This window comes from Uranotaenia lowii, chromosome 3, assembly GCF_029784155.1.
Source record: "Uranotaenia lowii strain MFRU-FL chromosome 3, ASM2978415v1, whole genome shotgun sequence".
Classification (NCBI taxonomy): domain Eukaryota; kingdom Metazoa; phylum Arthropoda; class Insecta; order Diptera; family Culicidae; genus Uranotaenia; species Uranotaenia lowii.
The window spans coordinates 276402766-276419074 of NC_073693.1; the positions used below are offsets into that span (position 1 = coordinate 276402766).

At 31.1% G+C, this 16309-nt stretch overlaps 1 protein-coding gene across 1 annotated transcript in view; it reads left to right on the forward strand.

Moving 5' to 3' along the window:
* Positions 1 to 16309, forward strand: part of LOC129756435 (neuropeptide SIFamide receptor-like) — a 328841-nt gene that overhangs the window by 290981 nt on the left and 21551 nt on the right. The window contains exon 10 of the mRNA XM_055753311.1: positions 13878 to 13979. Within this exon, the coding sequence (XP_055609286.1) occupies positions 13878 to 13979 (102 nt within the window). The remainder of the gene's footprint in view (positions 1 to 13877; positions 13980 to 16309) is intronic.

The window sequence follows — 16309 nt, forward strand, 5'->3', positions numbered from 1 at the left end:
TGCTTTATAGGTTATGCATACAGTACTTGCTTGTTCATCGCACGACTCTTAAGTTTTTTGGATATTGTAGAATCGGACTTTTTTTCACAGATAAAATCCATCATTAAACTCAACGAATTAGGTTCAATTGAAAATTTCAAGTACCAGCCAAGTTTTACTAGAAATGAAAAAAAGAACTTTAAGACATTCAGGTTAAAAGTAAATCTTTCGATAAGGAATTTTCAAAACAGGAATTTCTAAATGCAGACCTCTTCGGTGGTCAGATGAATTAACAGATGAGGCCGTAGCGTAGATAGGTATACCCAGAGCAACTATAAGGAAAATAACATGGTTAAATAAAAAATAATATCTTTTTTGCTTGCTATGCTTTGTTCTGTTCGTTGTTGTTATTTATTTTTGGTTGTTAACACTCTGCTACAGAAAAACAGTTTAGAATCCTTAGGGTTAAAATGTGATTATTTTAACCTCATATAGTTCAATCGTACATTAGTCATGTTCATGCGAATTCATTACAAGGCCTCATTAGGAGCAAATAGGAGTTTCAATAGGAAACGTAGGAAGTATAGGAGACTAGGAGCATAGGTTCAAAGTGGTTACTTTACCTACCAAGGTAATTTCCCATGCCACAATACCTTTCCCCCCAAACATTCAGCGTGGAGATCTGTGGAGGGATGGCGTACAGCCGGCCTCCGCTAAACATATCTTCACATGTGCTGCACTTCCCTTCCTCCTATCGACTACACGGACTTGGCCGGCGTCGTTATTGGTTCAAATAAATGTATGAGATTCTCAAAACTGCACAGTGAGATTGTGATGCTTGTTCCCAGCACCTTTCATTTGGTTCATTGTGCAATGGTGATTATCTCGAACCAATCACGGAGTGCAACCATTATGCCATTGGCCAGGAGGGGCCGTAGGTGGACCGTAGTTGATAGCAAGCTCAAGCTCAAGCTTGTTCGACAAATCGCTATGTTTTTGCTGCCAAATACTAACAGTGTTTTTCAATTCTTCATTGTCTAACTGCATTTCCCTTATCGCCTTACTAACTGATTTAAAGTTTCCTCTAAGCTCTTCAAACTTGCTGGATAAGAATTCTTGTGATTCCTCGATGTGCCTGTTTGTTTCAACCAAGTTGTCTACGACAGCACGGGTTTTCAGAAGCTCATCTCGTACCTCACTGCGAACCGATGACTGATCTTCCTTGATAGCTCGAACATATTCAGTTAATAGTTTGGGTTCAGTTTAATAGAAATATATTAAACAAAAAATTTAAATTCGGTTTTCTTATATAAGAGTAAGAGCTCGAATAAGTTTCATACAGAAATCAGATTCAGATGTTTTTTGAATTTTTGCAGCCAGTTTTTGATTTCCATACTTTTCAAAACATTGTGTTAAAACTACATCCTCAATCTTTTTCTGAAACATGAAAAATGGAAAAAGATGGTATTATGATGTATTAATAATCATTTGTTGTCAAGAGGAAATGCTTAAACAATAAACACTGTTGTTAGAATAATATTTAAGTACGTTTGCATCATCATTTCCTGAACCTAGTGCAGAGAAAAACAATAATTTTAATAACGAAAAGTTCACCCGGCCGCAGTATGGGAAGGGAGAGGATTGAGATTCTGGTTGGGATTTTCCTACTTGATATACGAAACACGCGGATTGAAAGTAACTTTAGCTTCCCCATATATTGTTTTTCTGATGATGCTTCCTCCTTTTTTGTTGATGTTGTTTTGCTTTTTTTTTTTGGTTCTGAGGTGAAGCCACTGACTGACTGGTAGGAATATGGTACGCTAAAATTTATTTGCCCGAGCTTTGCGAGATTGATGCTTCCTGCGTGATGTTTTTCAACCGTCAAGAATCAGGCAGAAGCGAAAATTCAAGCAAATCACCCACGCATTTGCGCGTTGTTACAAGTGCATATTTGGAATCGGCTTATCTCTCAGTTGCTCCGATGGGCGCAAAAAAGGGGCGCAAACGTTCTACGAAGAGGATCATTTATGAACAGAAACCATTTCTGAGGTTTCTCCGGTTCTTAACATTTTATGATTCTTTCTGAGCATCATATTTACTAGGAAATTATCTTTATTTGTAGCTGGCAAGGGAGATCTGTTTTTAAAGTCTTCCAAAAAAATTCCGCTTTCTTTTTTTTAGCTCGAAGTTTTTGATATACCATTCCACCCCAAAAATCAAACAATCTACAAGTGGAAAGTGATCAAATCTAAAATAATGTTGAACACACCATCATCCGAAAAATCATCAAACAAGCTCCGCAACATCAATCTTTGTTTATCGAGCCGGTCGTCGGTTGGCAAATTCATCATTCAACTTTTAGCCAGCTTCAATAAATCTCCGGCTGGGGAGAAATGATGGCAAAAAATTATACCCTGGCAGGTATCTACTAGCTACACACAACAGGTATGAGGCGAAGGTAGAACGTTTTTGCCGTGCCAAGCGCCAAATTCCAGGATTGACCTTTGCTGCTGGCTAGGGATGAACGCACGATACGGTAATGAGCATTCAGGAGTTTATCCCGCCATAAATTGGAAAGTGATTGAGTGACGCTGCAATGGCGGTGGGTGAATAATGGGAAACGATCGATCCCGAATCATTTGCCTTAGGCAGTTTGTTGTCTTTGAGCTGAAGGATTTCCTATTCTTGGAAGCGTTTAAGTTTAAAGCTTTTTACATTCAAATATTTGAAATTTTACATAGTGTCGTTTTAAGGTCCCTCAAAATGAAAAATTCAGCAGCCCTGAAAATTTGCCACATTAATCTATATTAAGGTTGTCAGATTGCCCGGTTTTATCCGGGTTTGCTCGGATATTTAATACAAAATTTGGGAACGTAAATATGGCACTTTTGGTTAGCCCACTTTTCAAATAAATGAAGCCAAGTGTGGAATGTGGCGTTATTAAGATACTAAAAACAATGTTTTATGGTAGTTCAATAACTTTGGAAGAGGAAGAGGGAGGAAAATTCATAACCTTAAAACATACATTTTGACATAATTGTAGAACTCATGAAACTTATAAAAAAAAATTAAAATTTCAGCTCTTGAAAACCAAATTTAAAAAAATGAGTTTAACTAAATTAAGGGGGGGGTAGGGTCTAACATTTTCAAAAAATCGATTTTTTTATTTTGTTATTTTCTTATTGTAAAACATTTCAAGAATGTTGTGTCAAATTTTCAAGTCAATTGAAGCAAAACTGTAGAAGTTATAGGCCTTTATCTCCTCCTATCTAATACTGCAAGAAAGCAAGAGCAGAAACTTCAAACGCGTTTTTCTCGAAGCACATTTTTAAAGACCGTGGACATCGTCATTTGAAAACTACTTATCCGATTCTTTTCAAATTTGGAACATATTTTCTATATATAAAATACCAGACCCCAACGTTTTTCTTTTTTGATTTTTTTACTTTGGGGAGATTTTACAGGTGAAAAATGGCGGATTTTTTCGTGAAAAATCGTAGTTTTTACTTCAAACAGCCACAAAAATTTCATAAAAATATTTTTAAGTTAAATAAAAACGTTGTGGTCCAGAAAAACATCTATTAAAAATATTTTGCTCTGATTTTTTGACTTCAGATGATTCTGTGCAGAGATACAGTGTCCACCGCAAATCCTGTTTTCTAAAAGGCATCCTCGAAAATGCTCCGTCACTGGCTCATTTCTCAATATTTTTCTACGAAAAAATTACTAAATGTTCTTTTAACAATGCTTTGTATAATGCAAAAAATTTGAATACATTTGTTTGGACGAAAGCTCCAGAAAAAAATCGTGAAAATGGTGTTTTTTTGTGCCCGTTAGACCCTACCCCCCCCTTAAACGATAGTATCTTTGAATGGCAAATCGAAACTCATGCTGCAGTTCTCGTTCCAAAATGGACGCTTCTGATTTATACTGAAATTAATTTAAAATGACGCCAACAGAAAAAAAATTAATAATTTTTACAAATTTCATTTGTTTTTACAGTTGTAGCAAAGCATATATGAGTTTTTTTTAACTTTCCATATTTAAACATAACATAACAAGTACTTTTTAATAACAATATATTTGCCGCATTCATTTCTATCAACATAAGATTTTTTTAAAGGGATTTTCATCCTATTGACTGATCATCCAATTCCTCAACAAGAAAATGGAGTTTTGAGTTGAGGAAGAAAGTTAGGAATTATTCTTTAATTATGTTTTGTACCTCCCAAAAAAAAAAACATTTAATTTTTCCTGGAAAAAATATTCCGATTTCAATTTGAAAATCTATTTAAAGAAGGATACAAGGCTTTTTGGAAGTTTATCAAACACGTTGTGACAACCAGCTATGATCTTAAAAATTAATTATATGCTTAAAAACATTCACAAAAATAAAAAAAAACTTGACTTTTAAAGGTAACAATGTTCATGAAAATTTAGCTAAATGTCTTCATGAATTCTAATAAAGGCTTTTTTTTTACTGAATCAAAGCAATCGAAAGATTCCTTTTGATTCAACCAAGAAGGCTCACAAATTTGATATCTATTACTATCAAAACCAGAATTCCCAGATAAAACCAGCTCTATACTAAACACAGTTACAAACTTTCAATTATTATTATCAAAAAGATGGTTTTATCTGGGAATTCTGGTTTTGATAGTAATAGATATAAAATTTGTGATCCTTCTTGGTTGAATTAAAAGGAATCTTTGTATTGCTTTGATTCTGTAAACAAAAACCTTCATTAGAATTCTTTTGAGAGATTTTAACAGAGTTATCATCAACTTTTGAGTTTCTAGATAAATTGTATCGTAAATTTTAAATTTTTCATCCCAAAACATAAATTTCGTAATCTCATTTTTTATTAATGTTTCGTAAATTAATCAACTTATATATGAAGTTACAATAAATTAAAGCATGAAAAAAATATGATTGAAGTATTTAGTAGGATTGATTATTATCGAAAATTTGAAAAAATTACTCACTCAACACTAGTGTGGCAGCCAAATGGCCAAATGGTTTTTAGAACCATTTCAAGAAAACACTATTTTGGCATCTCTGAAAATTTATCATATTTTAAAGGAAATTTTCTCAAAACAAATATACTCAATACACATAAAGGTCAAGAACAACCAATGAAGTGAAGTTGAGAGCCCATTCGGATTTGATTTCCAGGTAGCGACTTTTAATGCATTTCAGAACATTTGGCATAAAATTTCAATTTTCCGATTTTCTTTGGCCCTCTTTTTGATAATTTTTGAAGGTTAAAAACCGAAATTTTAAGCCCTTTGAGGTCTTCTTTATATCAAAACGATTGAGCTTAAATTTAGCACAGGTCTGTTTTTTTGGGCCAATCTACAAAACGAATAGGATCGGTTTGCGATCATGAAATTTTTCCTATACATCTATTGCCACCCTACTCAATACTCAACTCAATATAAATATGTTGTTCTTTCTTTACCTTTGTATTTATTAAGTGTGTTTGTTTTGAGAGAATCTTCTATCTACAGACAGACCTAAGATGTTTAACTGAAACCATAAATTTTTGGTGATTTTGTAGCTATTTCAACATTATCGATTGAAACTTTATAAATTATTATAAACGGTTTTTTGGCTGTATTCGGCCGGCTGAATATTCGGTACATTTCTAGAAATTACAAAGCAAAACTTCAAGCAGTGATTAAAATTTGTTATCAAAATTTATCAGCCAATTTTTTTTCTTATAATTTTACAATTTATGGTTTATAACGTCGGCAATGTCAAACAGAACAAAAAGATGTCTACACAGAGTTTGTGTCACAAACTTTGTGAAGCAATTTTTAATTCATAGATTTTTGTGAATTATCTCAAATTAAATTTGACATTATTACAATTTAAAACGGCGTTATATTAGGTAGTTAATTGAAAATTTACATTTTTTTTGCTACACAATGAGCTGTAAGGAACTCTTATTTAAGTTTACAATTGAAATTCAATTGTTAAGGGCATTTGTGAAATTTACACAGAATTTTAACAAAGTATTAAAAAAATCAAAGTGTTTTCAACCAGAAACACCCATCTTTAATATATGTAGCGTAAGACCGCTGCAAGCTTTGTATGGAAATTCAAATTATTAAATTTTTACACCTTCCATAACTTTTTTTTGGTTGTTTTTGCTGCCAAAAATATCAATAACAAATTTGGAAGTGATTCATCCAGTTCTGAATTAGCAAAACGAGTTTTAATTTTTTATGGAAATTTTTATGGGAAATCAAAATTTACATTGAAAATCCCCAGAGATGTACTTTCAGTACATCTGAAAAATATAACTTTGCATAAAAAATATTCCTTGATTTTTGCAGTACAATTGATGTGAATAAAGCAAAACCTAAGTTCTATCCCAGAAAAGATGTTAAATGTTATACAAAATTTTTGTATTTTTTTTATTTGCTATTTTTTTAATTTTAGCGTTTTTGACTGCTTATTTGTAAGCTGTGAAACCGTAGGATGAAAATAAAAAATCTCAAAAAACTGCTTTGCATAGCCAGGGAATTTTTTATTTATATAACTTATGCAACAATATTTCATGAAATTATTTAAGGTTCTAGAATGCAAAGTCCTCCATTTTTAAATACTTTTCAATGAATTCAGATTTAATATTTTGAAATGGTTATAACTTTTTTTATGAAATACTTAACTGCTTATCATGTAAGCGAAAAATGAAGCTTAAGAATAGTCAAAACCAAAAATCAAAAACCGACTTCATTTCAAGCTTATTTGAATTTTCTGGATGATTAAATGTGCAAAAATTTCATTTTCCATACAAAATTGAAATGCATTGCGCTAACTCATGAATCAACCAAATCATCTCAAATTTTACACTGATGCTGAAGGCATCGAAAAAACGTATGGGAGCAAAAAGTCATTTTTGGCAACGGTCTTATGTATTTAGCTTGGCTTCTTTATTGAAGATCGAAATAAATTCAATTATTGGTTTAAATAGTTTCACTAAACATCAATTTAATCGATTTTAGGGTTCAAATTTTTTCCAAAACATGGAACAACTCGAAAAAGATTTCAAAATTTTAGTTCTGTGATATTTTGAACCATTAGAAGGTAGATTTTGCCATAGAATCCGTGTCTTAGGTCATAGATTTTACAGAAAAAAAACAAATTTGAAAGATTCTCTAATTTTTGTAATTTTTTTTTATTTATAAACTTTGATGTCATTATTGGCATTATCATCATCTTGTGTTGAAAGATCAAAATTTGAGATTCTCTCTGTTATGAAAGCAGTTTTTTTTACAATCTTGCTGCCAATCATCATGTTTTAATTTTGGCATGGTGTCTTGTTTAGAATAATTTCAAGAAAAAAATCAGTATCTCTGAAAATTTGCCACATTGTAGAGGAGACTCTCTCCTATCCAGAAGTGCGTTTATCTAATTATATTGTGTTGTGAGTTGTGAGCCTACTTGTTTGAATGTTCAACTGATACGAAGCATTCAAAAGATTCCTTTTATGTAATTCAACCAAGGTAAATGAAAAGTTCAGATACCGGTATATCGATAGCAACATACTAACTATATTCTTCAATCGAAAACGCTCACTAAAGGAGATAGTAAGTTGCTATCGTAATATCGATATCTGACCTTTTCATTTACCGTGGTTGGATTAAAAGGAATCTTTCGATTGCTTTGATTCAGTTATCTAGTTGTTATTCTAAATATTAAGTTTCATTAGATGCCCTCAAAGCCAAAGGGGTAATAAGTGCAAAAATGATCGATTGAAAGAAAATTCAGAACAGAGATTAAATGTTTAAAACACAGAATCAATTATCATTGAAAAAAGTCAGATAAGGAAACCAAATTTATTCGTATATTAAACAAAGATCCTGAGTTCTCAATATTCAGGAAAACCACATAACTAAACTTCAGTAACTGAAGAAACAGCACGAGACTTGAATTTCTCAATGAATTGAATCTGGAAAAAGATAAGATTAAAAACAAAGAAATATTCATGTTGAGAGAATCACTCAATGATATTAGCAACTCAACTATGAGATCGTTTTTATGATAAAAAAATCGAGAATGATCTTTTGAAAAATGATAGGCTGAATTCAGGATATTTACTTCAGTAGAGGATGAAATTTAGGATAAATCAGTTGAAAATATTTCGACCCGAATTTCATGTCTAAAATGGTATGGACATTCAACAAAGGAACTCAGTACTGTGGATTGGTCTAATAAAAGCAACTACAGATTTTTTTACAGATTTTATAAACAAAAAAAAGGAGAGAAAAAGGGGTTAAGAATTTATTAACCAACGGAAATTTCAATAATAATTATTGGAAAGAGAAAAATTATAATAATACCCGATATTAACTCAGATATTGCCCGGGTAAAACTCAGAAACCAAAAAGACTCAAAGTTCAATTAAGTAAACGTGAATATATTCATAATTTGCATATTTTTAACATTCCTGTCAAAAAATGTTAAAGTTTAACCCAAGAAACCATAAGCACTACAACTTGTCAAAATTATATTCAACAATAGCTTTAGAGCTTTTCTGTTCCTTCTTAGCGCTGTGAGCTAGGTTCGGCAAAATTAGCTGCTGTTTTAGTGCAGTTACCATTACTTATAAAGTAAACGTATTAACCCTGTAATGAATGACTTTTTTTTAAATTAGAATAGCAGTTATTGGTTCAGTGGAATATTAACATTTTAATTCGAACAACCCAACTGAACACGTTAGAAGTCATTGTTTTGAATATTATAAAAGTTATGGTCCATTAAATTTGGAAAATAATTTTCAAAAAAAAATAATTTTGGAATTTTCGATGAGAAAAAAAATTGAAATTTGAGGTGATTTTCTTCATATTCTTCTTAATTTTTTCGATTCTTTGAAATCTTGATATTCGCAGCCCGCAAAATGCGAGAAAACTCCTTCGAATGCTTACTCTAGGTTGCTCCTTAACTTAAGTAAGAGATGAACTATTCTAGATATATTTATTGATCAGAGGACGAATGACTGGAAAGGTTAAAATCCTCTTAAAATAAACAAAAATAGAATGGAATAGATATATTTATATTTCAATATTTTATTTTTCAAGTTCTTATTTCGATATTCTAGTTTTGGGAAGGCATCTGGGATTTTCGGGAAAATCTAGGGGGAGGGGGTGTCAAGAAAAGAATTTTTAGTTTGCTTTGGCCTAACTCAAAGATATTCTAGCGTTTCCGAGGTATTTGGATTTTAATTAGTGTTGTTTTAAAACAGCACTATCCATAACAGGGTTCATAAAAATTTCTGGATTCATCTATTTGAAATCGTTTAAAACATGATTACCTAACCTAGACAGAAAAACAAAAAAACTTTATTGAAATTGTATAGTTTTAAGTACAAACTTGAATTTTAGGAAAAAACAGTTTGCTTTTTCTTTCATATTTCCAATACCAAAATCTGTTAGAAATTTTTGTTAACCAATCTAGAGGTATATTTTTTTTGTCATGTTGATCTTTTGGAAATTTAATTGGTTGTTCAGGGGTTTTCCCAAAATCTTACTGGAATCAAAAAAAAGGAGGGAAGGACGTTGAGTTCAGACATTTGGCGAAAGGGGGCGGTGAGCGGAAAAAGTCATTTTTTATATTTTGATTTTTTGTATAGCTGGGTTCAGTTTTGTGTATTGTATTCTCTTCAATTTCTTCATCCTTGATAATGATGAAAGTTTAGAATTGTTATTCTAAAAGAAATTTAAGAAAGTTTCTTGTCATTAAGAAATTAACATAAATCTTATGATTAAACTGAATTTTTTCCCTGACAAAGTCCAATGGAGTTGAAGAACTGATGTTTTGAAAGTGATGATACTGAAACGATTACATACATGGAATGGTACTCCATTCCAATTGCTCAGTGGAGAAAAAACAGAAGATGAACTACAATTTTAATATTTAAAAAAAAGTGAAGCAAGTCTGCAAGTTCAATTTCAGTTTTTAATATTTTTCTCACTCAAAAGCTAAGCTCAGATTTGTCGACTTTTCAACTTTCTGACAATGATACGACAGTTTGACATAATTCTTTGTCATTCAGGATTCGACAATGCAGATTAAACTATGCCAACCAATCTAAAGCCGGCAGTATTTCTATGAAATTCTTAGGAATAACAAACCAAAACACAATGAATCGATACAAAGCATGGCAAAGCAATGCTGAATCCGACCCTCGCATCTCGCTTCGGTTGCGTTGAATTGCCAAGTGTTTACCGCTCCATGACGATGGCAAACAGTAGTGCAACAGCAACTTTGAATAGTATGAGGCGGCGGATAGAATTTATTCATGAATAGTGGAAATTGCCGACACAATAACGGACCGATGCGGACGCTGCAGCATAAATTGTGAGCCCTTCAATGCCTCGTTCGGACGATGGCAACAAAAATATGCGATAACAATGACATTTTAAATCAGACACTCTCCTACTACGAATATGCATTGTATAGGCGCATCGTCACCATCAGCATGCATCAGGTGGATGGCATTCCAGGAAGTCTACCCCAGGAGATCGATTCGCTATCGAGGCAAATATTGACTGCTTCTATTCTTCGCCTTTCGATGGAATCCTAGTTTAGAGTATTTTTTTCTCGAAAAGTTACTGAATCTGAATTGCGAATCCCGATCATTTAAGGCTCTTGACGAACTGATTATTTCCGCAAGTTGCTAGCAAACATGCTCAGCACTCAGCCTTATTTAAAAGTTAGGGACTCTAAGGTAGTTTTTTTTTGTTACTAATGGCACTGCACAAGAAAAATATCATTCCTTGAAAAGCAAAGATTTACCTATTGTTCAAATCATAAAAAATCTGTAGTACAATTTAAAAAAAATCTCTGGAGCCACCATTTAAAATTCAAGTCAATAGTTTAACTGAAATTTGCTAAAGTAGTTCCAGAGCAACATTTAAAACTTTTTACATTTTTTTAACAAATCCACTATGGCATTTTTTTTTAAGCAAGTGGCTCCAGAGAGAAAGCATTTACTGTGCGTGTCGTAGACTTATTTATGCTGAACTGTATCACATCAAAACAAATCTTCCATTGCATGGAACTAGTATACGCGCACATTTGTTTGAGACTTATGTGAAAAATTGTATTTTTTTTAAACTAAAAATGGTGGCTCCAGTGAAAAATTTTAGATTTTTCATAAATAAATTTTTGATTCAAATACATAAGAAGCAAAATAAAACCATTCGAACACTAGTTTCAGTCAACTGTTTTCAAAATGAAGCTTAACTGCGTGGCTTGTAAAATTTGTGAACTTGAATATACAAATTTATACAATTTTGACAATTTTGACAATTTTGTCAATTTTGTCAATTTTGTCAATTTTGTCAATTTTGTCAATTTTGTCAATTTTGTCAATTTTGTCAATTTTGTTAATTTTGTCAATTTTATCAATTTTGTCAATTTTGTCAATTTTGTCAATTTTGTCAATTTTGTCAATTTTGTCAATTTTGTCAATTTTGTCAATTTTGTCAATTTTGTCAATTTTGTCAATTTTGTCAATTTTGTCAATTTTGTCAATTTTGTCAATTTTGTCAATTTTGTCAATTTTGTCAATTTTGTCAATTTTGTCAATTTTGTCAATTTTGTCAATTTTGTCAATTTTGTCAATTTTGTCAATTTTGTCAATTTTGTCAATTTTGTCAATTTTGTCAATTTTGTCAATTTTGACAATTTTGACCATTTTGACAATTTTGACAATTTTGACAATTTTGACAATTTTGACAATTTTGACAATTTTAACAATTTTGACAATTTTGACAATTTTGACAATTTTGACAATTTTGACAATTTTGACAATTTTGACAATTTTGACAATTTTGACAATTTTGACAATTTTGACAATTTTGACAATTTTGACAATTTTGACAATTTTGACAATTTTGACAATTTTGACAATTTTGACAATTTTGACAATTTTGACAATTTTGACAATTTTGACAATTTTGACAATTTTGACAATTTTGACAATTTTGACAATTTTGACAATTTTGACAATTTTGACAATTTTGACAATTTTGACAATTTTGACAATTTTGACAATTTTGACAATTTTGACAATTTTGACAATTTTGACAATTTTGACAATTTTGACAATTTTGACAATTTTGACAATTTTGACAATTTTGACAATTTTGACAATTTTGACAATTTTGACAATTTTGACAATTTTGACAATTTTGACAATTTTGACAATTTTGACAATTTTGACAATTTTGACAATTTTGACAATTTTGACAATTTTGACAATTTTGACAATTTTGACAATTTTGACAATTTTGACAATTTTGACAATTTTGACAATTTTGACAATTTTGACAATTTTGACAATTTTGACAATTTTGACAATTTTGACAATTTTGACAATTTTGACAATTTTGACAATTTTGACAATTTTGACAATTTTGACAATTTTGACAATTTTGACAATTTTGACAATTTTGACAATTTTTACAATTTTGACAATTTTGACAATTTTGACAATTTTGACAATTTTGACAATTTTGACAATTTTGACAATTTTGACAATTTTGACAATTTTGACAATTTTGACAATTTTGACAATTTTGACAATTTTGACAATTTTGACAATTTTGACAATTTTGACAATTTTGACAATTTTGACAATTTTGACAATTTTGACAATTTGGACAATTTTGACAATTTTAACAATTAAGACAATTTTGACAGTTAACACAATTTTTACAATTTTTACAATTTTGACAATTTTGACAATTTTGGCAATTTTGACAATTTTGACAATTTTGACAATTTTGACAATTTTGACAATTTTGATAATATAATCAGAAATATTATACGTTAAACTTGAAATTTTTTATTTTATTTTTTACACTGTTTAAACAATGAAAACTTTTTTTTTAAGCAATTGCTTATTCAAAGGTCAACAAATCTATTTCCGTTGGCGAATTTTTTTTCTCAACGGATTCATATTGCATGCAGTAGAGGGTTAAAGAGCCCCCTTCTGGTGGCTCCAGAGAGATATCTGAAGCCTGACATGCACAATTATCGCAATACCGTTCTTGAAAACAATTTGAATTCAGAAATATTGTTTGCAATGAAGGAAAACCTTGCTACAAAAATAGGATTACGAATTCAAATTATTTATTATGAAGTAGTTTGAAATTTGTTTTTTCTCTGGAGCCACCTTTGGTTTTTGATAGCTTTTGATGAAAATATTTAAAGAATAAATAGATTCGTATTTATAATGAGTCTTCTGGAATTTATAGTGGGTTTAGGCAAAGTTGCAAATTAATCAATAAAATTTTACTCTCTGGAGCCACTTGAGTTAGTGTTTTGCCAATGATTTTTGTTCGACAAACAAAGTTTTCCAATTGAAAGAAAGCAAGTAAGGTTCAAATCACTACACAGTTTTCTTGCAAGATATTAGTCAAAATCTCAAGTACTATTTCTACAACTCATTCAAAAGCAGTCACACATGCGAGTCTAGAAGAGAATAACCGAACGTCTCCCCCAATTACCGGAAAGTGCAAGTTCACGCCATCATCGTCTGCAACTCTAGACTAGGAGAAACAACAATATCCCCACATACTAGAAACTCGGTAGGGAGCCCAAAAGGTAGCTCCATTCACTTTATGCCACCCACCCACCTTTAGTCTTTCACCGCAATCGCTTTATTTATGAATTGCAATTGTCTGAAAGTGCCAAAGGGTGGCGATGGCTGTTGTGTTGTGGGAGTTACCGCAGCAACTACCAATTACCAATTTTCCAACAGTTCCATTTACCTACTTGCCATATCGTGTCATATTGTAACTTGTCGTCCTACCTTTCAATAAACATACCAACATATAACTGCAACTGTTGTTTTTGCTTGCATTGTGCTTACTTTGCAGCTCCGGGCCCGGTCGATGATGCAATCCAAGCGAACCCGATTCAAAGGCAGCGGAAACAGCGTCCGTTACAACGATAACTGCATCCGGAGAAATTCGTTACAGGTAAAGATTAACTTTATTACTCCCTCGGTTGCCCACAACTTCTGATTCTCTCTCGTTTTCATGAATGGAAACCTCGGGGAGCGGAAAATATTAACCTGGCAGTTACCGGTAGCCGGGTTCCGATTTTGAGCTCTCGAAAGTCGACGAGACGTGATTGATTCTCGTTTTGTGACGAGCTGCGGGGTGCTGATTTATATTATTCAGATATCGTTAAACTTCGAATAACGAGTGCGGTTTTCCGGCTGGTTTCGAAATATTTCTGCAATGTCAGCCCACGATTATACTTAAATGGTGTATTTTGTTCAGCAGTACTGAAGGAAAAAAAATTGGAAAACAAATGGGGATTTTTAATTGATTTTCGAACAATTTTTTTGTTCACTCACAGGGTGGGGAAAATCTGAACAATGGTTTAATAATTGAAATCCTCGTTGAATACTTACCAGAAACATACAATAACGCATTTATTTCCATCTTATTAAATATTCATCAATGAATAATTTTTGTTCACCAGATACACAGGTATATTCCTGTTTTAGCCAGCAAGATTTTTCGACTTTTCCAACTTCGCACTTGATCTCAGGAAGAGCTGAAGGTGTCTAAAAAAAGTTTAAAAAACTACTCGATAGTCTTCCCTGAGATTTTTGCAAAAAAAAAGAAGCAGTGAATTCAGCCGAATCAGGAATCAGCCGAAATGAAAATTTTCGTCCATTCAAACTTAATAAAAGATAAGACCTTGCGTTACAAATGCTAAAATCACAGGTACAGAACTGTAGGACTCTTATGTTCTGGATGGTAGATCCTGAAAGGGTTACGATCTCCACATTAGCTGAAACGAATTAGATAGACGTACAAGAAGAAAACTTATCGAAAAACATGTGAACAACAAGATTTCAAGAAGATTGGTCCAACTGTAAAAAAGCAAATATCAAAAATAGTATTGACGAATACACCAAGTACATTATTGTGTTTGATACGATAAATTGTGGCTTAAATACTATCTTTAGACCGCAATAATTTTTTTTTTTAAAGTTCAATCGTGTTGCAGTCTTGGCGGGAAAAAAATGACAAAAATGACAAAAATGACAAAAATGACAAAAATGACAAAAATGACAAAAATGACAAAAATGACAAAAATGACAAAAATGACAAAAATGACAAAAATGACAAAAATGACAAAAATGACAAAAATGACCAAAATGACAAAAATGACAAAAATGACAAAAATGACAAAAATGACAAAAATGACAAAAATGATAAAAATGACAAAAATGACAAAAATGACAAAAATGACAAAAATGACAAAAATGACAAAAATGACAAAAATGACAAAAATGACAAAAATGACAAAAATGACAAAAATGACAAAAATGACAAAAATGACAAAAATGACAAAAATGACAAAAATGACAAAAATGACAAAAATGACAAAAATGACAAAAATGACAAAAATGACCAACATGACCAACATGACAAAAATGACAAAAATGACAAAAATGACAAAAATGACAAAAATGACAAAAATGACAAAAATGACAAAAATGACAAAAATGACAAAAATGACAAAAATGACAAAAATGACAAAAATGACAAAAATGACAAAAATGACAAAAATGACAAAAATGACAAAAATGACAAAAATGACAAAAATGACAAAAATGACAAAAATGACAAAAATGACAAAAATGACAAAAATGACAAAAATGACAAAAATGACAAAAATGACAAAAATGACAAAAATGACAAAAATGACAAAAATGACAAAAATGACAAAAATGACAAAAATGACAAAAATGACAAAAATGACAAAAATGACAAAAATGACAAAAATGACAAAAATGACAAAAATGACAAAAATGACAAAAATGACAAAAATGACAAAAATGACCAACATGACCAACATGACAAAAATGACAAAAATGACAAAAATGACAAAAATGACAAAAATGACAAAAATGACAAAAATGACAAAAATGACAAAAATGACAAAAATGACAAAAATGACAAAAATGACCAAAATGACAAAAATGACAAAAATGACAAAAATGACAAAAATGACGAAAATGACGAAAATGACAAAAATGACAAAAATGACAAAAATGACAAAAATGACAAAAAATGACAAAAAATGACAAAAATGACAAAAATGACAAAAATGGCAAAAATGACAAAAATGACAAAAATGACAAAAATGACAAAAATGACATAAATGACAAAAATGACAAAAATGACAAAAATGACAAAAATTACAAAAATTACAAAAATTACATAAATTACAAAAATTACAAAAATTACAAAAATTACAAAAATTACAAAAATTACAAAAATTACAA